This window comes from Lissotriton helveticus, chromosome 3_1 (genome assembly GCF_964261635.1).
Source record: "Lissotriton helveticus chromosome 3_1, aLisHel1.1, whole genome shotgun sequence".
NCBI classification, from domain to species: domain Eukaryota; kingdom Metazoa; phylum Chordata; class Amphibia; order Caudata; family Salamandridae; genus Lissotriton; species Lissotriton helveticus.
In genome coordinates this window covers 183,522,810-183,550,685 of record NC_136061.1, presented here as the reverse complement: position 1 = coordinate 183,550,685, position 27,876 = coordinate 183,522,810, and the positions used below count along the sequence as shown (strand labels likewise).

At 44.8% G+C, this 27,876-nt stretch overlaps 1 protein-coding gene across 4 annotated transcripts in view; it reads right to left on the bottom strand.

The window, feature by feature from the left end:
* Nucleotides 1-4,991: 4,991 nt before the first annotated feature.
* The window catches only part of LOC144822253 (septin-4-like), a 392,055-nt gene continuing 369,170 nt past the window's right edge, over nt 4,992-27,876 (bottom strand). For 3 of the 4 annotated variants that reach the window (XM_078679563.1, XM_078679561.1, XM_078679564.1), the window contains exons 9-13: nt 27,616-27,675; nt 26,418-26,514; nt 22,448-22,610; nt 9,870-9,969; nt 4,992-5,252 (exon numbers count right to left, since the gene is read on the bottom strand). In XM_078679563.1, the coding sequence (XP_078535689.1) occupies nt 5,190-5,252; nt 9,870-9,969; nt 22,448-22,610; nt 26,418-26,514; nt 27,616-27,675 (483 nt within the window). In that variant the 3' untranslated portion in view covers nt 4,992-5,189. The remainder of the gene's footprint in view (nt 5,253-9,869; nt 9,970-22,447; nt 22,611-26,417; nt 26,515-27,615; nt 27,676-27,876) is intronic. The other variant, XM_078679562.1, reaches the window with a different exon arrangement.

The window sequence follows — 27,876 nt, the reverse complement described above, 5'->3', positions numbered from 1 at the left end:
AAAACAAAGCAAAAAAGTGGTTCTACTGAGAAACTCAAAGTCTGCACCAAGAGTTGAAAGGGTTGAAATGAGGTTTAAACACACTTTGTTCCCACTAGTTATGGGGTTTAAATGGCCTCCTTAGATTTGATTCTGATTCAGAGCTAGAGGCGAACAGTTGAGGTGGTATTTAGACACCCTGCTCCAGTGCTGCACTGTTAGGTGTCGTACTCTCTTGAGTGTGCCTTGGGAGTATACAATGCATCCTCTGTGCAAACAAAGTCACTGAATAGCCTTCGCAAGCCCTCTCTATAGCACAATGGCAGGGTGGAATCAGTGTTTAATTTGAGCTGGTGGTTTCCGGTGCTCGGCACCGGCACTTAATTGTCAACACCAGCTCTTACGACAGTCTTCCACGTGGTGGTGCTGTTTATCTAATTTAGAGAGCAGCAAAACAGTTGTTTATTATTTCAATATACATTACAAATGGTTAACACATGTCGCCTAAGCAATTCTTATAGCTTTGGGGCCTGGAACAGTCTAAAATGGCATACCTGTAGGAATGTGATGGTTAGAAGTAGTGTTGATACCGTCATTAGCGGTGCTGGCAGGGGAAATGGGTGGTGCAAGCTGCAAAGGCCTCATAACGAGGGACTCGGAACTTATTTATTTACAACTTAAGCACAGGGTGAATGTTCCACCAGTGGCTGGACCGTGTAATCCCCAAAACGTTTTGGTCACCACTGGATAGACATCCCTGCATCATTAGCAGCCCCTTGGTGGTTCAAAGCAATGCTAAGGTTTGCATGGGAGAACGAAGAAGCCAATCACGGCAGCGCTTGCTCACACAGCCCACACTGCAGGAAGTCACACCGATTTCACTGCTCGTTAGAAGGATACAACAAGTCAAGGTCATTATGGACCATGGTGAACTGAATAGACTTGGGAGGCCATTTTCAGCAGTCAGTGGAAGATACAGACATAGGAACTCTACCTCCCAACAGCTTGCATACCCTCTCGGAGATACTTATCTGGGAGTAGAACAGGTGCATAGCGGAGAAGCATGCACCTGAGAGACAGAAAGATGGAGGCTTATCAAAGGGCTAAAAAGTGCTGCCTCTCAATGGTGCAAAGCATGCCAGGTACGGACTCAGTCCTACAGAGCAGAAAAGGAACAAACTGTATCAGCGTACTGCAGGGCAGGTACTGACGCATAGTGCTACAGAGCAGGACCGCAACACACCGTGTCAGCGTACTGAAGAGCAGGGCAGGCACTGACTCATAGTACTACAGAGAGGACCGGAACACACTGTGTCAGCGTACCACAGAGCAGGGCAGGCTCTACCTCTTGCACAGTCCTACAGTCTATGCTGACTTACAACACTAGAGAAGGGCAGACATTGGTAATCTCCCATCAATGAAGAGGAGAGCTGGTATCAACGGTGCTAGTCCTGCAGAGGAGGCCAGGACCTATGTGTCCCTCAGCACTGCAAGAAGGGCTTGCACTATCCTTCTTACAGTACTGCAGAGAAAGATTGCACTACATGTCTCACAGCACAACAGAGAAATGCAGGTACTATCCATCTCTCAGAATAGGACTGGTGCAGTACTAAAAATCCCACGGTACCCTCTGGGAAGGGCTGATTTTACCTGTCACGCAGGCCTGCGGTGAGGGGGATGTGCTGTAATACCTGTGAAATAGTGCTGCATCTAAGGGCTGGTACCGACTGGCTTGGTATTGCCTACAAATGTGTTACTAAGCGGCACATAGTGCTGCACGGCTGTGATGTATCCCATTGGCACTGCATACAAGGACATGTAATAATAGAAGACGGCAGGGGCAATCTCACAGTACAGATTTACGCCAGGGTGGGGTACAGTCGGAATAGAGAGATGATTCATAGAAGCATATTTCAATTTTGGATCTGTGCAGATAAAAAACAAGGAAGAACATTACTAATGTGCAGCAGCACCAGTCAATCACCACAAGGCACAGAAGGGATGATTTCAAACAGAACTGGTAGTAGGTGGTGTGGGACCCTAGGGGTTTAATCATTTTGTGTAGTACACCTCAGATTTGGTACAGGGCTGTGTGTACTTGGTACACTTACTTTGCAGATTTTAGGCACTGACATTGCTGATTTGAATAAAGGAGTTGTTAGTTTTTAATGACATTTATTGTTACATTATTTTTTTAATTCAAAATAGGTGATTTAATGACATGTATTTTAACTTTATATTTTATATTCAAAATTGTATTTACTAGTTTGTAGTTAAATAATAAATATGTACCTCTATTATATATTTTTGTACTTTAATTTATGTTTATTTATATTTTGATCTATTTTAAATAATTTAATTTAATGAAACATTATTTCCTATGGGGTTTTATTTTAAATGCCTACCACCCTTATTTTCTATGGGAGAGTGTTGCATTATTAGTAGTTGGCCATTTGTAGTGCTGGACTTACTACATAACAGTAAGTAAAAGTGTAAGTTACTACAAAAGTGCAGTTTGTGAATACTAAAAAGTGGTAAACTTACTCAAAAGTGCAAGTCCTGTACTTAACATGTGCAAGTCAGCGTAAGTGGAAGGGACAAACAGTCTACTATTACTAAACACTTCTTGACCTGAGACGAAGAGCAGGAAAAAAATGAAGGGGCATATTAGCAAGAACTTTGTTAAAATTATCGCCGTAAAACGGCGATAATGGGCTTGCTAATATGGGTTATAGAATTCCAATAGAAGCCCAGGTTAGATATCCTGCACATCTAACCTGGGCTTCTATTGGAATTCTATAACGCATATTAGCAAGCCCATTATCGCTACGTTAGCGGCAGTTTCCTGCCACTAAAACGGCGATAATTTTAACGAGGTTCTTGCTAATATGCCACGAAGTCTTCCCACTGGAAAACTACTTTGGGGTGTTGAAGGTCAACAACAGAGAATTTCTTGACATCAAGGATGACGTAAATCTCATTGTTGTTTTCAGGACAGAAAGGTGGTGGACCTTGGCTAATGTTTCTCTCTGAGTCAATTCTGATTATAATTACAATTAAAGTCTATTTTTCACTGAGGTGGCCCGAAGAGGAGATTTTACATTAGAAGGATATCAAGGGAGCAAGGCTTAGAACCTACCCTTTGGGCAGTGTAGTGTGTGATTGCAAAAGATGAGGAGGATAGATGGTGCTGATGATGTAGCTGCAAAGTCATCCCCCATCCTCCTTCCTCCTGCCCCCTAAGTACACCGGCACCGGGCTTTTCTTAATGTATTCACTGTGTGGCTCATAGTCTCAATGGTGTTCAGACACTGCATGTGGGGAAGGCGTTTGATAAGAACAAGTAACACATGTGAAATACCCTGCTCCTTTCCAGCTTCCTCCCACAATCACATCACTTGAAGAAAAGAAACAAATACGTAACTTAACCTCATAGCTGCGTCGAACGTTCAGCACCCAGTGCTGAACGTTCGAATAATGAGCGCTGGCCCGTCGGCCAACGGTCGTGCGCAGCACTGGTGAGGTAGCGTTGCCGTCGGCCGTTGGCCAACGGCAGCGCTTAAGGGCATAGAGGAACTGTCACTCTTTACTCGCCTTCTGTAAGAACCTGTTCCTTATTAGTTGCCAAGCCTGATTCTCTATCTTGAGGATGGTGTCGAGCAGTCTTGTGGCTCTGCCTGTCGCCTTGTCTGGCGCCGGGAGACCCTGTTGGGTAGCTGCGCTCTTTATAAATCAATAACATAACATAACATAATGCTAAAGCCCAGAAGACCAAGAGTAGTACAGTCTAACTGTACAAAGAAGTTGAAACCACATCAAACAATCTCGTGATGCAGTTTGCTGATAGAAACCATATTAAAAATGTATATCCCTGATCAAATTCAACAATAAATATGATAGATCTAAAACAATTATTTTGCAGATAACTAAAAGTGCTTAAGCCAAAGGCCTGCCACTGACTGCTGCAGCTCCCAAGGTCCACAGTCTATGCCAAGATGAAAGAATCTAAACTGGTGCATGAACATGGAGCTTTAAGTGACATAAGGATAGTAAGTACCTGGGTTCTGATGACTGATGGGTTTGCAAGATGTTTACATTTTAAAGTTTCACTGGAGATATAGCGGATATTCGCCGTGCATTGAATCTGTAAATTACCCAGTGCTGGAGAAAGAACAAGTTCAGTCTGGGAAAGCATAGTTTTTGGGTATGGGACAGTCCAGATACGCAGGCTATAGTGCGGATATTTAGAGTGGGAAATTTAGGGATGACGTAGGTCAGAGTATTTTTCGGATGACGTAGGTCAGTGTATTTTTCAGACAACTACAAATTAAAAATGGAAAAGCTTGAGCTTGAGGGTGCTGTGTAGACCTGAATGTAAAAGATGATTGCATAGTAGACAGGTGTTCTGAGCCTTCCCAACAATACAGGCATGTCACAGAGGCTCTGGCTGAGAGACACAGTCAGAGACAACCAGTGGGAAGCCTCAGTCCCTGGGCTGTGGTATCTCCTCCGCCGGTCGAAACTGCAGAACAGAGAGAGACAGTAAACTGATACATCATCAGCACCTAGGAGAATCAGCATTCTGACTTAATCATACATTTGAATCCATCTCCCATACCATTGGTTATTCGGACCACAAATTTGACTTGGCGAATTGCTTGTAGGTTTTACACACGCAGGAGAACAAGTGAGGATCCCACCAAAGGGAGAAGGACGAAGGCCAAGGACAAAAGGGTGAGAGGTTGGGTGTAGACACATACATTGGCAAGTGTTGATTGGAAATAAATCCATAAAGATGCACAAACACTGGAAAAAAGTTGCAAACATACCAAGTACCCGAGCCCAAGAGTACTAGCGAACGCTTCTGTCTCAACTATCAAAAGTTTGCGTTAGGATTATTCACAGGAATGTGGTGAACAAAAGAAAATACGTTGACTATTCTTTGTGCAATAGGCCCAGGATTCCTTTAAATTTCCCTATGAGTCCAGGAAGAAATGGGCACACCTGGGAAGTACTAAACATTACTAGACTTTATTATCCTCTGATGCTTCAGGGTGGGGAGTGGTTGAACATATAGAGGGTGTGTTGTCATAAGGCGAAGGGTTCCTTGTTGATGTTGGCTGGCTTTTGCTGGGTCCGAGTTGATGGTGAGTTGTTAGGTGTAAACATGGTTTATCGCTAAGTGAATGTGCTGGAGGACAAGGATGCAGCTAATGCATGTCCTTCTTCATTTGTCTCTGGATCTTCTGCAGCATCTCCTGCATCCGCCGCAGCTGGAAAGGCAAAAAGGGACACAGCTGATGCCGCCTGTGCTCAAAGTTGTATCAACCAGGCAAAGCAATGGTCTTCAGAGAAATAAGGGGATGAGGTGCCTTCTCAGACCTCTACACCAACCCTAATGAAGTGATCAGCCTGTGCTGTGGGGCTGGATAGGAGTAACGTCCTAAATTCTTGAAACCAAAAACATTTTCTAATGGGAAGAATATGTGTCAGGATTTAGATGAAGGTGATTGTGCCACTGAGCGAGAACATCTCGAGGAGGTCAGCTTTGGGTGCAAGTAACCTCTCCCTACTGAGAACCCTCTCAGTAGTGCACTTCACACAGTATCCTGTGCTCAGACCTCATGCAATAAAATATCCGCTCAGCATTGCATTGTTGACAAGTGGTATGAATTTGCATTTTGCTTATCAAAGTGATCTTTCAACGTGGTTGGATTTCCCTTGCTTGAGCAGTTTTGAGGCAGTTTGTGATGTCTGAGCACAGGAGCACACATAACAAATTCATCAGAGGAGTAATTTAAAGTTGGTATTTTATGCTATCATGACAATTTGTGTTCTTGTGTTTATTGTTCACCACTCAAATTTGAACAAATTCCATCAGGCATACCTCCCTCATGTGAGTGTGGGCTGATCAGTGCAGCGTGTTTGGATTATACTTAAAGCTTTGTGCTTAGACGTCACTAAACGAGTATCACCAGAACATGCCCTTGTAAATATGTGCCCCTTTCATGCAGAACACTGCGTGAAAAGGGCATTCCAGAGGTGTTGCTGTGGGTGTTCCCACGCAACACCCATGGAATCTGAAGCATTCCCAGGTTTACGGGTAATCCTACACCTGGGATTGCCTCAGAATCTAACGCCACCCCAGAGGTGGCGTTAGGGAGGCACAATGAGGGGAAAAGTTTTCATTTCTCCTCGTATTTTCCTTTTTTACTATGTGTGCTGCATTCTGCAGCACAAGTAGAAATTTTCTAAAGTGATTAGTTTTGTGCAGGAAGGTGTTCCATCCTGAACAAAATCAATCAGCCTTGCAATGCAGGCACCCTTGCATCACGTTGGCGCATGGCAGCGCATTGTGCTCTGGCGCAGGGGAAAAGGACGGGAATGTGCTGTATCTCATAGATACGGCGCTTTCCTGCCCTTTTGCTTTGACGTAGCGCAGTGAAGCAATTTGCATTCCCGCGCCCCCCTATGCCAAAACCTCTTAAATGAGGCCTTAAATCTATACTTTCCTATATGCAATTACCTTTCAATTTTTAATCTCTTTCTATTCTAACCGCGATGGGGCATATTACCAAGGGTGGCGATAGGCAAATATCACCGGTTTAGTGTCCGTTTTCGGCCGCTAAGCGGCTATTATTCTATAGCTCTATTAGCAAGCTGTCGCTAACTGATGTTAGCGACAGCTTTTAGGCGATAGCGAACGGTTTGGGGCCCGCTTTGCATGTCAGCGATATTTATCGCTAATGACATGCAAAGTGGGCGTACCCAACCTGTTAGCGACTGAAAGCAGTCGCTAACGTCGCTATCGCCTATTAGCAAGGCAGGCGTAGCGATGGAAATATTCCCGCTATCGCCAAAAACTAACGCCTGCTCAGACCAGTTCTTAGCCATGTTATCCAATGGGAGGTGGATAACATGGCTAAGCGCATTTCATCGCTAATGCGTGAATATCGCTGTATTCTCAGCGATATTCACGCATTTCGCCGCTGTCCCTGGATATTTTAGCACAATGGAGAAAAACGTTGCTAATAGCATGTTTTCCCCACTAACATATCCAGTGATAGGCAGCGATAAAAAAATCATCACTAAGCCTATTTAGCGATAATTATCGCTACTTGTTGGTAATATGCCCCAATATTCTAGAGGTCAGTTTTCTGTAGTACAACCTCGAGAGGAAGAATGAGAATTCCAGAATTGGTGTCTCTGAGGGCCACTGGTGCCTACAGACATTGGCATTACTGCGCAGGCGTACTGCGTGGAAGTAGTTAGCTCAGACTGTTTACTCACCCATTGAAGTAAGAGAAGCTGCTGCATTTTGTAGGGAAAAGAAGGGAACACCCTTCATTCATGTGATGGACCCTTGTGGGTTGTGTGGAGACTTGCTCCAGCTTTTCCTGTCTTACTTGCAGACTGCATTGCTCCACAGTTGTGGAAGAGACATCCCGGCCTTGCCCACGGGTTGCGGGGGGAGGAGAAAGAGGTGGTGGAGAGAGAGCATACCATAGTGCCCCCGCTTTCCAGGGCCCCACTCTGCTGCAGCAATATTTATTCAGAGACTTTTACTTACAAGCAAGCCTGTTGTTTTAATTATTAAAGGGGAACCTTTTTCGGCCAGACCACTAGGCTGTGCCAGATGTGTTTCTCTTTCCCTGAAGTTTTTTCACTTTTTTAACTGCCAAGAAGACATAATAAACATCCAGATGCCCTAGCCTCGCCCTTGCTTCTGACAAGCCTGACCTTGCCTTCAGGACCTTTAAGAGGAAGCCACTGAGAATAGACTGTAAGTGTGACCCCCATCTAGGAGCATTGGAGGTTTTGCCATGTTCAAGGGCCCTCCCTGTCATGGGTGACAATCCCAAAAGAATAGAGACTTGTCGGATACTTTTACTACTAGAAACATTTCACAAATGTATTATTTCCCTGGATTCTGCAATGTTTCGTTCTGTGTTGAAAAATGTCCCTTGAGTATCGATGCTTTTTTCGACCCTATCAAGAATTATGTTCATAGTACTGGTCACTCGATAATTTGGTAGCTTTTTTTGATCTATACTTTACTTGACCTGGGTGATGTTTCAATCTAATTTTCTATTGTTTCTTATCCCAGCTTTTAACTTTAATAACTTCAATTCAGATTTGTTTACATTTTTCTCTTGTTTGGTCATTTTTGTTTGGACAATCAAGTTCTTCCTTATACTATTACATTCTCTGGGCTTTAAAAACTGCACCAGGTGCATTGAGATTTAGAGGCTGACATATCTTGGCGGTGTATGTTATCCACAGCAATGGCAACGCAATGTACATACCACCAAGAGAAAGGTCCTCCCACCGACTGCTGATGCGGACAGCCCTTAGGTTTGGCTACAGTCAGGATAGCCATTTTGTTACTGCTTGTGACTGCCAGGCACACCCCGGCAGTAATGGACAGTAAAATGGTAATAGTGACCCCCCTCGCCATAGGAGATGACTCTCATGGTAAAGGGGTTGGGGTCATTTTTTTTTTTTTAAACATCCCCTTTTGGGATTTTCTTTTTGAAAATAAAAAAGAAAACTGGTTGGAGCAGGGATTTGCAGGAACTGCGTTCCTGGCAATGCATTTATGAATGTGGTGGGCGTCCCTCCACCAGGGGGTAATTTACTTTGTCTCCCTGTTGGAACGACGGACTGTGTACCCATTTATTAATCAGCCCCTTAGTCTGGTAGTTCATGTCAAGTTTAGAAAGGTAAAGTGAGAAAGGCACTGTCACCTCCGTGGGTCAAGTGGGCAGTGGCCTGTTTCCCTACTCACCTTTTAATTGCCCGAGAGATCTCTCAGCAGTGCTCAGTGCTAAAAGCTCACCTAATTAGCAGACTCTCATGTTTGGTCATTACAGATGGCCAACCTCCAGGGCACGCTCCACCGGGTAGTCACCAAGAAGCACATTCGGGCCAGCTCTTTCTCTCTATGTGACGTCAGCCAAGGAGCACACTCTGGTCAGCCCTGTCGCTCTATGTGACGTCAGCCAAGCAGACACTAGCCTCATCCCTGTCCTATCACGTGAAGCCAGCCAAGGAGCACACTTGGGTCATCCCTTTCTCTCTACGTGACGTCAGCCAAGGAGCACGTTCTGATCATACCTGTCTTTCAATGTGATGTCAGCCAAGGAGCACACTCTGGTCAGCCCTGTCGCTCTATGTGACGTCAGCCAAGCAGCCACTCGGCTCATCCCTGTCCTATCTATGTGACGTCAGCCAAGGAGCACACTCTGGTCATACCTTTCTCTCTACGTGACGTCAGCCAAGGAGCACGTTCTGATCCTACCTGTCTCTCGATGTGATGTCAGCCAAGGAGCACACTCTGGTCAGCCCTGTCGCTCTATGGGACATCAGCTTCCCATTTGAATATCTTTAAATTAGTACGAAAAACCTTTAGACATTTTGCTGCTGGTAACGGGTCCTTACACCATGTCCAGTGGCGTATCCAGTGTGTCATGGACACTGGTGTATGGAAGGAAATAGGCCTCCCGGCTACTGTCTGAACTGTTAAAGGCAGCAAAAACCAGGGTTCCGTTGCGTTCTAAGGCCTTTCGACCCCAGTGCCACTGCACCTGCTGCCCTAATGGAAGCTAAGTCACTGACCATATCCTGAACTGGACTTAATTCAAATAATAGGTTACTGAAAGTGAACATGGATATCAGACATTTTGTATGACGTGTGCAGGAAATGACGTTGGGTGGAGAAGCATGCACTGGTAAGGACAGTGAGGTACAACATAGACATGCAAGGATGTACCATCCTCCAGGTCAGGAGTCTTATTGTGTGGCCCATAGGAGTATCCCTAAAGAAGTTCTGTATGGGTCACACACTAAGAGGATCCCTTGATTAATCGCGGTGTCTTCCACATACTTACTTCCTCATCTTTCTCGCGAATCATCTGCTCCGTGTCTCGATCTTCCGGGCCTGGGATGACCGGGATTGGGAAATCCGTCCCACTCTCTCGTGTTAGTTTGCTGAAAAAACAATATTTGTGCAAATTTCAGTATCAAATAATGATAACTCACCTGAAAATCGATGTGCTTTGCAAAAAAGGACACTGAGGGGAAGAGAGGAATCATAGAAACAAAGAGATGGTGGTGATAGGGACCAAGAACAAAAGATGCCAGCTAAGAGAATTTATGAGATGCATTCAAGGGCTATCTTGGACAGAAAAAGAAGAGAAGAAAGAGATAAAGAAAAGAAACGGTACAAGAGATGCAGAAAGAGAGGAGAGAGGAAAAGTGAGAGCTAGGAAAAGAGAAAATAAAGGCTATGGAATAAAAAAAGAGGAATAACAATACAGAAAAAAACTAGCAGGAAAAAAGCGTACTAGAAGAGAATCAACTCGGCTAAAAGGGGGAGGGGCTAAAGGAGAGAGACAGAGAGAAAAAAGAGGGAAGGGGAGAGAGACACATATATACCTGTTGTAGTACCTCTTGAGCCAAACAGATCCAAATGTACTAATAACTAGGAAATATACTCCCCCACCTTTTGCCGACACAATCTGGTAAATAACGCCTTCATCTCCAAAACCACTGTCACCATCAAGGTGTAAAGTTCATTCTCCCTGTCAGTCTTCAGAGATGTCCATCTCCCGACACTTAGTCCTTTATTATTGTAGAACTGTCTCAAATTTTGTGACGGAGTGTAAGTAAATCCTTGTGCCTGTAATGCATGGTAATAAATCCTCTTGCACCCACATAAATCAGACTCCCATCGCTGGCAAGTATCATGGCCTAAAACCTGATGCCAGAAAGACTCAAATTTTATTACTCATTAATTATGTGGATGCATGAGTCGCAACTTTTTAACCATCATGAAAAAAAATCACATATAGGAGGCCCGTATACTCGCATCAATGTCTATTACAAAAATGAACTAATGAGACAATCAACCTTCATCAATTTACATATATTTGTATCTGTTTTCAGCTTCTTGAAGCCTGAAACCAACACCCTGGCCCAGCCTAACCTCAACATCATATCTCCCTTACGTCCCTCCAGAATAGTTCCTATCGCTCTGAGCCATTGATCTCTCTTCCTCTCCCGTTAACATAAAAGCTAATCCAGGTACAGCTTTACCTACCAACCATCCTAAGACCCACTAGGATAATGCAGAAGGCTCACATGGCCCTCATGTACAAGCTACTGCCTGCTCCCATACCCGAAGAATGTAGCTCAATTACCACTACCCTCAAACCTCAAACACAGAACCCACAGACGAGGGCAACAAACTACTCTGAAACTCTTCCTCACCTCAGCAGCACCAACCCTAATACTTATGACTATCACATTATCATGATCCCACAGATGGGTAAAACTCTTCAATCTAACATCAACACCCTTGTGAGCATAATCGCCCATCTTACTTACGTTACCAAAAAACACCATCAATAAACACCCAAACCTGTCCCACTCGGTTCCACAAACTATGGTCATTGATATCTCCTGAAGATTCTATGAATAACATCACCAGAAGAAACACCTCAAACTCAAACTAACGGCTTCTGAGCCCACCATCCTCCTATCACATTTATTTATTTATTTATTTATTTTGGAATTTTATAAAGCGCTTAGTTACGCTCTCCGGCGTGTCCCTGCGCAGAGATTGAGTAGGTGAGAGGGTGGAAAATTAAGGCAGTGCTAGGCGAAACAGGTGTATTTTGAGGGCTCTACGGAATTTAGCCTCAGAGGGTTCAAGGCGTAATTCAGTTGGTAATAAGTTCCAATTCTTGGCAGCGAGAAGTCGAAACGATCTGCCCCCCATGCGGGCTCTACGGATTTTGGGTACTGCGACCAGACCAGTGAGAGAATCCGCTCTGGTCTGTAGGGGGTGATAAGACAGTTTAAGGGGGCGGGTGCTCTACCTCCCAAAATGCGATGGCATATGCAGAGGGCTTTGAATTTGATCCTTTCACGGATTGGCAGCCAGTGAAGGGACTTTAGAGCAGCTTTAGAGGACGTTCACCTAGGGAGCCTCAGCACCAGCCGGGCTGTCGCATTCTGCAATACTTGGAGACGGTTAAGACTGCTGGTCGTACTGCCCAGGTAAAGGAGATTGGCATAATCGAGTCTTGATGTTATCAGGGCATGCACAAGAGTCTGTCTGTCTCCAACAGGGAGCATGTCAAGGACCTTACGTAAGGTCTTAAGTATCCCAAAACACATTCCCACTACCCGATCAATCTGGGGCGCAAACGACAGTTCGGAGTCGAATAGTACCCCTAGGTTTTTGGCCTGTTGACATGGCGCAGGAGTGGGGCCCAGACAGTCCGGCCACCATGCTGAGGACCACACAGATGGACCCCCCCCCACCTCGAGCACCTCAGTCTTGGAGCCATTCAACTTCAGGCAGTTGTTAGACATCCAGGAGGCTAGCTCCTGCATACAAGCACTGAAGTTGGCGGCCGCAGTTCCGTGCGCTCGTGATAGGGAGTTGGCCAACTGCGTGTCGTCCGCATAGGATACAAGTTGGATATCATATCTTTCCACAATAGTGGCTACAGGAGAGGCATACAGGTTGAACAGGGTGGGGCTTAGGGAAGAGCCCTGGGGAACCCCCTGATCAAGATTGAACAGCCTGGAGTAGTGTTCACTCTGTCTAACCTGAAAGCCTCTCTCCGTCAGAAAGGATTGTATCCACCTAAGTGCCTTCCCATTGATTCCACCCTTGTTAAGACACTGTAGCAAGATGGAGTGTGCTACAGTGTCAAAGGCGGCACTTAGGTCAAGCAGGATGAGTGCCATAGTTTGCCCCTCATCAACACCTTGCCTGATGGTTTCAGTGGCCAGGAGCAGCGCAGACTCCGTGGAGTGGCGCGGGCGAAATCCAAACTGCGTGGGATGAAGAAGATTGGATTGATCCACAAAGGTCATAAGTTGAAGATTGACCACCTTTTCTGCCACCTTGGCCATATAAGGGAGAAGGGAAATAGGTCTCAAGTTGTCCATCCTGTCCCAGCTAAGGTTCGATTTTTTTTTAAGCGGAAGTACAATTGCTTGCTTCCACTTTTTAGGTACAATGCAGGTCTTAAAAGAGATGTCAAGAACATCTCTGATGTACGGTTCTAGGGTTTCGATACTTCCTCCGAGGAGTTTGGGCGATGCAGGGTCACAGGGGGACCCAGATTGATAGAGCGGCAGATCCGCTGCAACTCATTCGAGGAAGGAGTAACAAAATTACCTAACCTATTTGTGCCTTCGTCTAATTTAAGGTGCTCCCTGAACTCTATTGCCTTTTCCTTGCCCCCTGTAAAAGCAGAGTAGATGTTAGCCACTTTATCAGAAAAATAAGTGGCGATGCGATTACAGGACTCACTTGAGCTCGAGGGAGGATTGACAGAGGAGCTGCACAAGGAGATTTCCTTATAGATTTTAAATAGCTCCTTGGTGGAGTTATGGGCTTCACCAATCCTGCCTGAAAAGTAATTGGTTTTAGCGCGTCTAATTAGATTGTGATATTCCCTGCGTCTGCCTGTATATTTCAGTTTAGCTTGATCTAGGTACGCCATCCTCCATTGTCTTTCTAGTTTCTTACATTCCGCTTTGACTAGGCGGAGTTTATCGCTAAACCAAGGGGCCGATTTATGTGGTCTGCTATAGGGTTTTTTTGGCAGAGGGGAGCTGTAGCATCCAGGGCCGTGGTAATGCGCTCATCAAGTCTGTCAGAAGCTATGACGGCATCTTCCCCACCTGGTCTGCCACCTTTGGTGAGGGCCGAATCAAATTTAGCTTTAGAGAATGTAGTCCATTTCCGACTCAGGTATTTGGCGTTATAGGGTACATACCTAGATTACCTACAATTTTTCCCATTCATTCGCTCCATCCTGACTCCAGCAATCCCCATTGTCCCGTATAATTTGACAGCACTTCACTTCCACGCAATTACATCCCTTAAAGCATCAGCTCTTTGTGAAAAGCACATGCAGATCCAACCAATACAAAGATCCAGATGTCACAAAGCCAAACTAACAATAGGACTGTCAATGGAACTGCCTCACAGCTATCAAAATGATAGTAGGCAACACTCAACTGATCCTCTAGCTCACCGCGGACCACGCCAACACCAAAACCAACTTCTGCAACACCATGACCAACATAGCTAAATGGATGAAAGATAACTGCTTCCAATTCAACTCCAACAAAACTGAAGTACTGATCTTTGGGAAGAACACCCCCGCATGGGACCACAGCTGCTGGCCTGCAGAACTCGGACCCACACCCATACCAACCGACTACGCACGCAATCTCTGCATCATCCTCGACAGCCAACTGTCCATGAAATGAAAAGTTACCCCAGTTGCCTCCTCCCGCTTCCACACACTTCCAATGCATCTTCAGGTGGATCCCAACCAACACCAGAAAGACAGCCACTCAGGCCCTTGTCACCTGCTCCTTAACTACTGCAACGCCCTCTATACCAGCATCCCCCTCCAGCTCCTCTAAGGACACCAAACGATACAGAACACTGCTGCCAGACTCATCCTGGACCTCCACAAACAGACTCACATGGCCCCTCACTTCAGAGACCTTCACTGGCTCCCCATTCAGGAAAGATGACAGTTCAAGAACCTCACACATGCCTTCCACGACCTAGGACCTGCCTACCTCAACCATCGGCTGAACTTCCACCAACCCGCTAGACACCTACATTCTGCATCACTCACCCTCGCAAAACATCCCCTCATCAGCTGCACCCACAGGGGAGGCCGCTGCTTCTCCTGCATTGCATCCAAGACCTGGAACAACCTTCCGTCCAGCTCCGTATGACCCCTCGCTGGCAGACTTGTAGAAAGAGACTTAAGACCTGGCTCTTCGACAGAGACACAGCGCTCAGATACCCCTAGGGGTGACAGAGTGCGCTTTACAAATGCTGATTGATTGACTGATTCAAATCGACCCATTCTGCAAATAGCTACAGAATTAAACTGTAACCTTATAAACTACAAATTCAGAGGGTGATGGTTTGAAATATCACTTGCACTGATGCAAGGGAACCATACTCCAAATATACTCTGTAGGAAGTATGCAGAAACAGAAGATTGTAAGAGGATGAATAGCCGCTATATTATTTATTTCAAAGTGCCTATCTTATTTTGTTAGAAAACAATATAATATGTTTGGAAAACAATCTTATAAACTGCTTGTCAGCAAAATAAAAACTGCTAATCTCTCAGGTTCATTACATTCTGGAGTCCTTGACCTTCGCTCACAGGGAGAACTGGTACACTGCTACAGAATGGACACAGCATTGTATGTAAGGATAGACTTGCAAGGACAAACGGGGACATGCTAATTTAGAAAGAGCATCTAACCTGCAGATGAATCAAAACTCAATCCTTTTATTAATTTAGATTCTTCACCACCAACATACTCGCCAGCAAAGACAAATAGATCAAAATAAGTATAATCTACCACTATCCATGTGTTAATGATGATTTCATTGGTGTTCTCATCAAAATGGTGGTCATGAAAAAATATGAATTCATGGCTTATATATGCTCTGGAACAAGTGCAACAAGCGCAATGGGTCAATTAAAGCATTTCTGAATGCAGATGATGCTTCCAGGAGCTCTAAATCCCACACTCACAAAAACACACATCAGTGACCTCAATCTTGTCTTCGTCATTGTCAGCCTAAAGGTCAAACCCATGAGCCTCCTCCAGCTAACTGGTTCAGTCACCGAAATGCTCTTTTTTCACTATATTTCTCCTGCACAGAACAACTAAAGTTGTCAAAAACATCGACCCTAGTCTACATACTCCAAGCACCGTCCCTGCCCTGCATATCAAAGAATATAAACTAATCTTATATGCATCCTGAAAACCTTTGTCCCCCTTCTCAGCCAATCAAAAATCTCCCAAACCACCTCACAGAGGTATTCTCACCAAGTTAACATGCAAAGATGAAAAACTAACCAGCTGAACGAAAATGGAGGCAGCACCCGTTCAAAAACTCAAGACCAGAAGATGCACCTACAAACTGTTTCTATAAAAAGCTGAGTGCTCATTATTCAGTAGCAGATTAAACATGCAACAAACTGCCCTAAGGCGCTCTTCAACATCCACTCACGCTTACACACTGAAAAAGTCTAGGTGAGAAGGGAGATGAATTTACCAGCTACTATTCTAACAAAATCACTACGTTCAGGAGAAAGAACCACACTCCCATGTTACTGAACAAAATAAGGCAACTTTCCCCCAAATGGAAACACCTCTTTCGAATGGCATACTGTTGCACCTATCGCTCCATAAGGCATTATAAAAGCCTCCACTGAGACAAGACGTCCATTCATGTCCAAAGAACACCACGGCTCTCAGGCTAAATTGCATAATACTGTATCCGACCCTCTCAAAGTTGGCCATGTATGACAAGCACAACCTCTACTAAAGAAGCAGAGAATTTGAGACCAATCACATACATACCTCAATGTACATCTAAATTAACACACCGACAATCAACACCTAATACCGATTCAGTTTAATTTCAGATATGATCACAATACCAAAACAAGGCCCTCAAAGGAACTGTTGTCTCCAGGTGCAACCAGATTTACACCCAGCATTTAATACACTTATTCGTAACATCCGCCCACTGTTTCAACAGAGCATGTAGGATTTAAAGACTCTGTGCTGAACTGGGTCCTGTCTTACTTTATGAACTGATTTGAACAGGTGAAGAGTGAGAAAGTAGAATTACTTGTACTGATGCCTTAAAACCATTATTTTTATTAAGAACATGCTCATTCTTATGCATACTTTCACATGTACTACTACATTTTATTATCGAATTGCAAGGTCGGTTTTATATTAACCTGAAGAATACATGGGGCCTTATTTATGAGGTTTTGCAGTAGGGCAATGCACCAGGCCTTCCTGCTGCGCATCCCTACGGCAAAAGAAAAGGGCAGGAATGTGGCATATCTATTACATACGGCGCATTCCTGTCCTTTTCCCCTGCCTCGGCGCACAATGGTCTGCCGTGCGCCAACACAGGCACCTTTGCACCATGGTGCAAGGGCGCCTGCATTGGGGGGATGATTATTTTTGTACAGGAAGGGAAACCTTTCTGTACAAAAATAATCACAAGATGCTTTTTCCTCTTTCTATGAGTGCTGCACAATTCAGCACGCATAGAAAAAGGAAAAACGAGGAGAAATAAACATATTTCTCCTAGGTGTGCCCCCCTGGGGGAGGCGTAAGGTTTCGGCACTCCCTCAGATTTACAATTTCTCGTAAATCTGGGGCAATGTCAAAAATCCATGTATGCTGCTGGGAATGCCCCCAGCAACACCCGTTGCACGCCCCTTTAATGCAGAACACTGCGTTAAAGGGACTGATATTTATCTGGCAGCATTAAGCCAAAAAAAGTGGCTTAGTGCTGCCTGATAAATATCACGCAGGCTTCTGCACCACAGAACGTCCCAAAAAGAGACGTTCTGGAGGTGCAAGGAGTCTCATAAATCAGGACCTTTGTTTGTAGTATGTCTGCTAAGTTTCGTGTATTTTCACTAAAATGACAACTCAAAATTCACTGTTTCCCCTTTCGGTGTACAACAAGCCTCCTTATTGGCCCCCATCCTGGTCAACTTTTAACTGAACCACTAGCTGAACTCCAGCAGAAATCTGATGCCTCCTACCATCAATACACAGAGGACGCTATGATATTCATGACAATGGGCTGACCGTAAACACCTGTATATGTGAAGTACACAATTGGATGAAAAACAAGAAAGCAAAGCTCAAGACGCAGAATAATCTTTCTTCTGCACATAATTTCGAACTTTGATCTGACGGATTGAATACATCAATAAAATGCACTTTGGGGCAGATTTACAAGCCCCTTGCGCCTCATTTACGCCGCCGTTGCGTCACTTTTGTGACGCAGCGGTGGCGCAAAACCTGCTCCATGGTGCAGCGGTACTTACAACATGACGCATCTGGGAGATGCGTCACGTTGTAATGCCCTGCGCCACATGTAGGCGTTCCTGTGCAGGGGGGGGGCGTTCCGGCGCAGGAACTCCTCCTAAAAGTGGCTGAGTGAAATCTACAGGATTTCACTCAGTCACTTTTAGGCGGGAAACATCCTTTACAACGCAACTTTTACCACGCAATGCCTTTACGACGCAACTATTACAACACATGTCATTACAATGCATTGCGCTGGGGACGCTCTAGGATAGGGAATAGATTTAATTTACTATCCAACACCTTCCCTACTATCCACGGGGACTGGAGTTGGAATAGTAAATTAAACTATTCACTATCCAGCACCCCTAAGCGCTATGCGTTGTAACAGCATGCGTTGTAAAAACTGCGTTGTAAAGGCATGCGTGGTAAAAGCATGCCTTGTAATGTCATACATCCCTTTTAGGCCCATGCTGCGTCAAAACCCTGCGCCTGTCTGAAGCAGGCGTAAGGATTGACGCAGCATTAACTAGATAGGGCCCCCAGTGCATTGCTGGAGCTGCGTCGCGCTTGCGATGCAACTCCAGCAATGCGTCACTTTTACGGCACAGATGCGTCACGCATCTGTGCTGTTTTTGCACCATGGTGCGCCACATTGTAAATGCGGCACATCCATGATGGCGGAGCTGTGGCGCACAATAACTGGCGCATCCCTGCTGATTTGCAGGAATGCGCCAGTTATTGTAAATATGCCCCTTAGTACCTAAATAAACAATGTGAATGGGATGGGGCACACCTTCTGTAAAAGTTCAACAAGGATCTACTTAAATGCGATTGTAGTCGCGGCTTAGGGTGCCGAGGAAAGAGTCCCTCCTGGCCAGTGGGGGCTCAAAATTTCTACAAAAGGACTGGGGGAGTGCAGGAACCACCTGCACTGCTTCCAACGGCACTCCGGGTGGAGAGGAATTCTCCTTCAAGAACAGTTTTATAAATGTAACCAGAGTAGTAAATGAAGATATACTGATCAACAGTAATCAATATCTGGTATATTTATTTAGAAAGTCACATATTTTAATCATAGCAACTTCGTAGATGAAACATGTAGTCAATCTGAATTAAAAAATATCCAATTGCATTGATAATGTCCCTATGCATTTCGGGACTGTGGCCCTTCATCAGGGGACAGTTCGCAATCTGAAAAGAAATGTGCAAAGGTTCAGGGAGAGGAAACGCCTCCAAAGTACAAGTACATCAAGAAGAGGAACAAACACGAAGCTGTACCTACAACGTGGTAAAATGTGCAGGAGGTTAAAAAGGTTCGCATGCGGTGAATCGAGTCTGTAACAGTGTGAAAGAAAGAAAAAATGTGTGCAGGGAGGTGTGTGCTAAACACGGGGTGAGTAAAACCTAAACGGAAAACACGTAGTGAAAAAAATGAAAAGTGCTTAAACAAGTACGTCGAGAAAAGATAAATACGAGGCTGTATTTAAAACGTGTATGGATGTGCAGAAGGTTGGAAAGGTTATCAAGCGGTAAGTCGAGTCTATGAACGGCGTAGATGTAAAACACAGCGTGCAAGAAGGTGCGTGTGAAACACGGGTTAGGTAGAGGCTAAACAAAGAAAAAAACGAAGTGAAAAAGTGCTTAAACAGAGTCAGAGATCCCAGGGTGTAGGACGGTAATCAAGACGAAGTAAATTCCGATAGGAAAAAGTTAACGTTTGATAGTCGATAGATAAGGTGAAAGCTGACAAAATATAAATGCCGGAAGGGCATGCGTTAATCACCCGAGTGGCGTATATCGAAGGGAATAGTATGTTCCGTGCTTACCAGATAGTTCAAAGGAAAGACGCATCTCGTGTCAGTCAAGCAGGTAACAAAATCCGAGAGTAAACGCGGAAATAAATATTGGTGGCAGGCAGTGTGACGTGTGTGGTAGAAATAAACAAGAGACTCAGGAGGGATAGAAAACAACGAGTGAAACAAACGGGAAAGTCATAATTTCAAAAGAATACCGGAAACATACACATAATGTGGATGAAAATAATAACGCTTATAAAAGAAAATCATATCAGATGCGGCAGGTAATGAATCGAAAGATAGAAAACAAACATACGGGGGCAGCCATCTAGGGCGAAGAATGAATAAACCGAGGTACAAATGGTATGAAAATGTAACATAATGGAAAAGGAAGAAATAAACGGGCGGAATCATAGAAACGTACACGTGAGAATAAAAAATAGAAGTGATGTAAGTGAAAATCGAGTCACCACAAATAACAATGAGAATGAAGATAGAAGACAGACACACAGGGGCGGCCATCTTGGGTGAGGAGTAAATAAACCAGGGAGCATATGGTATGAGAATGTAGAACAGGGAAAAATGAACAAGTGAAATCAAACAAACAGGAGGGTGTGAATACTGAAGGTCAAAGATGACTCTAAGCACATAGGGTGTGAGAGTAAGTGAAGTAAGAAAATAACAAAAGGGGTAGAACAAACGTACATAAGAATGGACAGATAAATAACAGCATGTAAATCAACTGGAAATTCATAGGAAACAACTATATTCAATCCTATCATTGAGGCCTTTAGGCTGGCAGGCATCCAATCTTTTTATCCAAACCGTTTCTCTTTGTAGGAGTCTTTTTTTTATTGTCCATGCCTGGTCTCAACGGTACAATCTCCAAGACAAGGAACCGTAGTTGGCTAACATTGTTGTGAAATGCAGTGAAGTGAGCCACAAGGGGTGCTTGGTGGTCTTGTTCCTTATGGTGCTCTTATGTTCGGTCAATCGAATTTTAATTTTTCTCTCAGTTTTGCCTACATAAGGTAATCCCCATGGACATTTTACAGTTTCAGTTTTCAGTTGATTTACATGCTGTTATTTATCTGTCCATTCTTATGTACGTTTGTTCTACCCCTTTTTTTATTTTCTTACTTCACTTACTCTCACACCCTATGTGCTTAGAGTCATATTTGACCTTCAGTATTCACACCCTCCTGTTTGTTTGATTTCACTTTCCATGGAGGAACATGTGAAGATTATTTCGGAGACTTGCTTCATAATAATGTGAATGTTGAGGAAAATCTTCCCTTGGATTCCTCTTATGGCCAGCAAAACTCTTATTCGGGTGCTTTTGGTCAGCAGACTAGACTATGGAAACTCACTTCTAGTAGGAATGAGGGAAGATTTACTATCAAGACTGCAGGTAGTTCAAAATACAGCAGCCCGTCTTGCCCTCAATAAACCTGCACGCACCCCGTCACTACCTCTCTTGCGCCAACTGCATTGTCTCCCCATCAGGAAAAGAGTAATCTTTAAGCTCCTGTGCATAGTGTTTAAATCTCTTCAGGGGACAGGCCCTGCCTACCTCAAGACGAAACTCGAGCTGTAAGTGCCCGTACGCCAATTGAGATCAAGCAACCGGAAATTGCTCCGTTTGCGGAGAATCAAGAAAGCCAAGATGGGCGGGCATGCTTTTTCTTATCTTGTCCATTGGAACAGCCTACCAGATGAGATCCGAGCCTATTCTAATCTGGCACAGTTCAAGATACTGCTGAAAACCTGAATGTTTTAATTATTATTTTTTCAGAGGTGACTGCTACCCAGGCGCCGAGAGATCCCCTTGGGGACGATTCATTGCGCCCTACAAATGATAATAATAATAATAATAAAAAGTGCTGCACGTTGATGTGACGGTGTAGTATTTTCACCTTGGTCACTACTGCAAACTGATGAAGCCATGTAGTATTTTCTTTTGGCCCAGGTAACAAGCCCAATGTAGTAGGACACCATTTTGAATGGACCCAGGTTGGATGGTTACTGCAGGGTGTTGCACCTCCACAGTTTTCTCTCTAGAGCCAGATCCCATGATTACTAGATGTGTATTCAACCACACGCTCCTCACCCAGGCTCCTTAGTTATTCTGCACCAGTAAAATATGCACAATTACCCCCCCCCCCCCCCCATTGCCCCATTACCAGCGGCTCTCTAAGCTGGTCATACAGCCATGCAGCCTTCACCCACTGCCTATGACAGTATACAACGGGTAGATGTAGCTGCACCTTCTTCTCTCCCGTGACACAGCTTTCTTGGATAAAGAAGTGCAATATTCTGCCCTTGATAGGTTTTGTCCCTGAAACAGTACCCTAGAGTGTGATAGGAAGGCATGCCTACCTATAAAGTCTTCTCCACAAGCCTAGCTGCTATGAGTTCTGCACAGCAGGGACAAGTGAATACTAACCATACTCCTCCAGCAATGTATTTTATCGTACCGCCTTAAGATCCTCCGCCTACTTTCCTCATCCACCAAACTAGAGTGCTTCAGACAGATACAGCAGACTACCATTCTCCCCATCCCAGGTCTCTTAAGTGCTGCAAGCATAGACAGAGACACAACTTTTCTCCAGCCCAAACCCTCTGATGCTACAGGCAGATACCTGTGCTTCCATCTCCAGTGGCATATTGCTTAGCATGAGTTTTTTAGAGTTTGATTACATTTATACACCTCTATTCCCTCCCCCAGCCTAAGCCCTCTCACGTACTTCCGGTTTCGTTCCTTCACCACCATGCGGGTCATGTTCTGGATACACTGTGCTCTGTAGTTCTCGTAGTGCGTCTCCCGAGTGACGTCCTTGAGGTCTTGCATGTGCGTTTTCACCAGCATCGTTCGGAGCTTCACAAAGTCGCAGTGATTTGGGTTCTCAACTAGAAATCCAAGGAAGATAGGGCGACAAGAAGCACAGGGATCATTTATCTTACCTTACCTTACTCTAGGAACAAACACAGACTGACCCAGCCCTTGGGCAAAGATCTTCGAAGGCTAATAGGAAAGAGATTGCTATCACTAGGGGACATCTAGCAATGCGTGTAAGAATTTCTCATCACCTAATCATGAAATCCACATGACTTTTATCTTCCATAGAACCACTGAATCCTACAAAAATGAAGTCTCACCTTCTTGTAGAGTCATCCATATAAGTAGATGCTTTCCCTCCTGCACAACTGGTTACAAACCTTAGTACAGAAGGGAACGTTACAAAATGCTCTTTTAACGCACGGTGGAAAGTAGGAAACCCATCTTTATGCTCTGCTTCCAACAGATTTTTTTTATTTTTGGGAACCTGACTGTCCTCTTGGATTTTTGGACTCCCAAACAGACCATAACCCCCTAAAACATGGCGACAATTTTAACTAGTAAATTGGGGTATGTGGCAATTTTGATGGCCATCTGTAGAGGGTGCACACATGGTGCAACCTTCTTAAATCTCAATTCCAAAGTTCAGCCTACACTAAGAACATTTGACACTCCCATCTTTAGCACGAACTGTCACATCATCTGAACTGAGCCGTCTAAAATTACAGATTAAGGGGCTCATTAGGATGGCGGACGGACTTGCGTCCGTCCGCCACCCTAGAGTAGGAGGGACCGTCCGCATGGGCTGCGGCGGTCCCTCCGTGCAAATTAGGATGTGACCGCCACCCTGGCGGTCACATCCTGGATATTTAACATTGCGGCGGGTGCAGCTTCAAGCTGCACCCGCCGCAATGTTAAAAAAGCATACATTGCATATGTATGCAGCAAGCAGCAGGCACCGCGCGGTGCCTGCCGCTTGCTGCATAAATATGCAGGGGGGTACCATAGGTACCCCCCATGTGCACCCCCCACCCCCCCTTCACCCAGGGGGCCCGCAACGGGCCCCCGACGTGAAGCACCGTATGCTTTTACACGGCGGAATATCCGCAGTGTAAAAGCATTTCTTTCTGTGCATCATAATATGGTGGACGGTGTCTGAGAGACACCGTCACCATATTACAGCTTTTCCGCCGCGGTTGTAAGCCAACCGCGGCGGAAAAGCTGCGGACGGAAACCAGGACCCACCAGCCATCCTAATGTGGCGGTGGGTCTTTGGTTGGTCCGCTGCGGTTTTTCCGCATCCACCGGGCCGGCGGTGGATTCCGCCGGCCCAGAGGATGCGGAAAAACCGCAATCCTAATGAGCCCCTTAGTCTTACTGACCGATTACAATGCCGTAGGAAACGGCTCCGACCCTCGGTGCCGTTCCTCTGGCATCATAATCTTCCCTTTGGATTAATTTCTGACCAACCTATTTTGATGGATTCAGTCGGAAATTAATCCAAACAGGATTGATGAATGGCGTACGATGGGCTCGGAGAGCCCGTCTGCCATTCGGTAGGTGGCAAGTAACCCCAAGGGTGGCTCTTTCCCCCTAAGAGATTATAATGGCAGATTCCCACAGCCTTTCTATGCCGGCCTTTCCAACACAGAAAGGGTGTGGGAATCCAACTTTGGGGGCCCCCAGCAGGGCTCCCATGAGTGCAAGGCCTCTGGATGGCGGCCTAGGAGGCACTTATGGAGCCCCCTGTTGATCCGTGCACCCGGTGGCAGGCAGCTCAGAGATGAACTGCACCTGAGCTCTTTACAATGAGAGCATACGTTCCGGTCGGGATGTATGCTCCCATTATAAAGAATAGAATTGCGACAAACAGTGTTTGTCGCAGCCTCTTTGCTGGTTTGAGACCGCCGACAGGCGGTCGGTCAGTCTCAGTTTCAGATCGATGTCAGACGGACTCAAGTTCATCCTACATCTAAATCGGCCCCTTAGCATTGAACTGAAAACTGAACCTGTTTTTGTGATTGATATGCTGAATGTAACTATGTAAAACAGCTGTCACAGTACCTTCTAAATGTTAGGCCCATCTGCATAGTGTTTACATAAAAAAATTAAGTCGAACACTGAATTACATTTAAAAAGGGTAGCAGGGGTTTAAGTACTATGTTGCGTTACAAGTGAAACTGCAGCCAGGTCACATATAATTGCAAACGAGCATTTTCATAGTCCTACCTTTCTCTAAACATGAATGGAGTTAGAATGTCATTCTCAAAGAATATATTTAATTTAATGAAAAATAATTGTTGGTCAACAAAGATTTTTCTGTTGAATGCTGCTAGGGTGACTTATGTACTAATGAATTTTTTGCATTTAAGAAAATCAGTTTGGTCAGGTGGCATTAGCCCCTTTCAGTGGTTCACCCGCAGTCAGTCAATCAATTAACCAGGATTTATACGGGGCAGCTAATCACCCTATAAGCTGTCCAGGCGCTTGCAGGCCCTTGAGGCTTATTTGAACAGACAGGTCTTGAGGGCCATTCAGAATTTCGGAAGTGAGGTGATGGTCCGGAGGTGCATGGGGAGGCAGTTCCAAGTCTTTGCTGCAGCGTGGAAGAAGGAGCGTCCTCCATTTCTCCTTCGGTAGATGTAGGGTGTTTGGGGAAGTGAAAGGGAGGCGGAGCGTAGTCTTCTCGATAGTTGGTGGAAGTTCAGGTGTTCCGTTACGATACGATCTAATTTTCTTCAATGATATTCCAGGTCATCATCTAATACATGGCACCTCATGTCATGAGTCTGATTACACACTAAGGGAATAGTAGGGACTGAGCACTGCCCACTAGATTCAGACTTTTGGACATAAGCAACTCAGACGGTGTGTAGACAATTAAAAGGATATTCCACTGTTAGAAAACTCATTCATCGGTCTTAGACAGCAGAAGCTTCCTTAGAGGCTGGCTGCTTTTCCCTAATGCTTGTTTTCTAAAATAGATGTTCGCAATAGTCCTTAAAGCATGTGCAAGCAGGACCCTATAAGACTCAATTCTTTACATGTCATTTGTGCAAAAGAACAGTGCATTATGCAATGCACCCTACCGGAATATTCAATCTCAAATATTGCGTTAAAAAATATTGCGATCAGCTAATAAAATGTAAGGATGGTAAGTATATATAGGTAAAGATAGATTTACTATATGTAACTCTACAGCTAAATAACTTGACAATATATATATTGTCAAGGTACATAGATGTGAAGGTAAGAACAGTAAACCTATGCTTACTTATATATAATTACCTTTTTAACATTTTGGGAGTCGATACTCTGCCTGTGATATTTGTGTAGTCCAAGTGTCTTCTCTGTATTCTGACAACCAACCAATAGTAAAACAGCAGAGTCAGAGCCTTGGGGCCCGATACACAAAGAGTCTCCGCAGTCGTGGCCGAGTCTCAATACTCCTGGCGGAATCTCCGCGCGTTGTACTCTCTGCAGTGCGCTGTGCGGAGATTCCACCACGAGTGTGAAGATTCCGCCCTGAGTGCGGAGCTTCCACCACGAGTGCAGAGCGACCTCCATGACTGCAGAGACTCTTTGTGAATCGGGCCCTCAATGTTTTGCTGCTGCTTAGGATATGCATGAATTGAACATCTGCATGCCCAGTGTGAAATTGCTCCTCACAAATTCTTGCATGATTGGTGGTTTTTCAAGTATCTTAAAACGTATCTATTTAAAGACATCTTGGTGTCACATTAATTACGGGGAATCTTAGGAGGAGCCCTTAAAATGTATGACTATAACGCAAAATCTGTAAAACAAACTGGCTACTCAGTCAATGCCCATGCAGATCATAATCCTAGTTTAAAATATAAAGGATTTAATAAACAAACCTTCTACTATACCCCATGGGTACAGCCTCCCGCGAACGCGTCTGCCATTGGCCTCCACTACTGTATTGCTGCCTATCACCGCAAACGGGATAGTCCTCTGAAAAAAATAACACAATTTAGTAAACAACCACATATAACCCCCAGCACTGACTTGTTGAGGAGGGAGAGCCCAACCGTCCCATCCTGCTGGAAGAAGTTACGTCTTCTTTTCTGAGAGTTTTTTTTTAGATTTAGCATAACATTAGCTGTGAAGTGTCTTTCACACTGACCTGAGCACTAAATAAAAATATAAAAAAATACTAAATTAACTTAAAATGTTTCAGTTTATCCCAATCTTGGGGGCATATCATCAAGGCACCACGATAAAATTATCCCCGCTTTAGCGTCCGTTTTCGGGCGAAAAGCAGCGATAATTTTATCGCACGATCAGCAAGGTCACACTATCGCGTGAATCCATGCCTCAGCGACTGTTCCCTTAATGCCCAGCATCTCAACGCTAATGAGATGCATAGTAGGCATTCCTTACTAAAATTACATGAGAAATGTCGCAAACACGACTTTCTCCTATCATCAATGTAGCCGCTAACCCGCGTAGCGATAATAAAAGTAGCGCTAACCACGCTTATCGCAGGTTTCTTTACGCCTGCTTTAAATCTGACTTAGCCATTATAGCCTACGGGAGGTGGATTATATGGCTAACTCCACCCTGCCCTATCAACAAGGTTTTGCTTATCGCTGGATTTCCAGCGATATTCGCACATTTCGCCGCCATCGCTTGAATTTATATCGCATTGGAGATAAGCGTTGTTGATAGCGCGCTATCTCTGCGATAAAATTCAGCAATAGTCGGCGATAAGTATCCTCGTGCTAAGCATGCTTAGCGATAATTATCGCCGGCTGTTGTTGATATGCCCCTTGGTGTTTTCATAGCATGAAAAAGGCTGAGGCGTCAATGACGTCCATTCAGTAAGGTATAAAAATTGCTTCCCTTTGTGGTTTTTGAAAGTCTCTAAACTGACAGATACCCGTGTTCTGCCTTCTACGCCCGTCCCTAGATCTCTCCCTCAGTTTTGTGGGTCTAAGAATTCTGTTGACTGCTCTACAGAGTTTGATTCTGCCCCCCCCCCCCCCCGCCCTTTCTTCCTGACTTCCATGTGTTTGCCTTCAAAGTAAAATACCCCCTCAATTTTACACATACCTCGAAAAGGTGGAAGCTCTTCTCTGTCATTTTTACGCTAGGGACCTTCTGAGTACTCCCCTGTGCACATGGATGACATTTGAACACTTTTTGAAATACTTGTCTTATTAACACAAGCAGAGAGCTATAGCTGGAGCAAACATCATTAAGTACATTTTTAACACTCGAGTCACTCAAGACTTGACTACAGTAGAACCTGTGAGAGAGGGAAGGGCAGGCTGCATACACTGCACATCTGCAAAAAGTAGCCCTGAAGGGAAA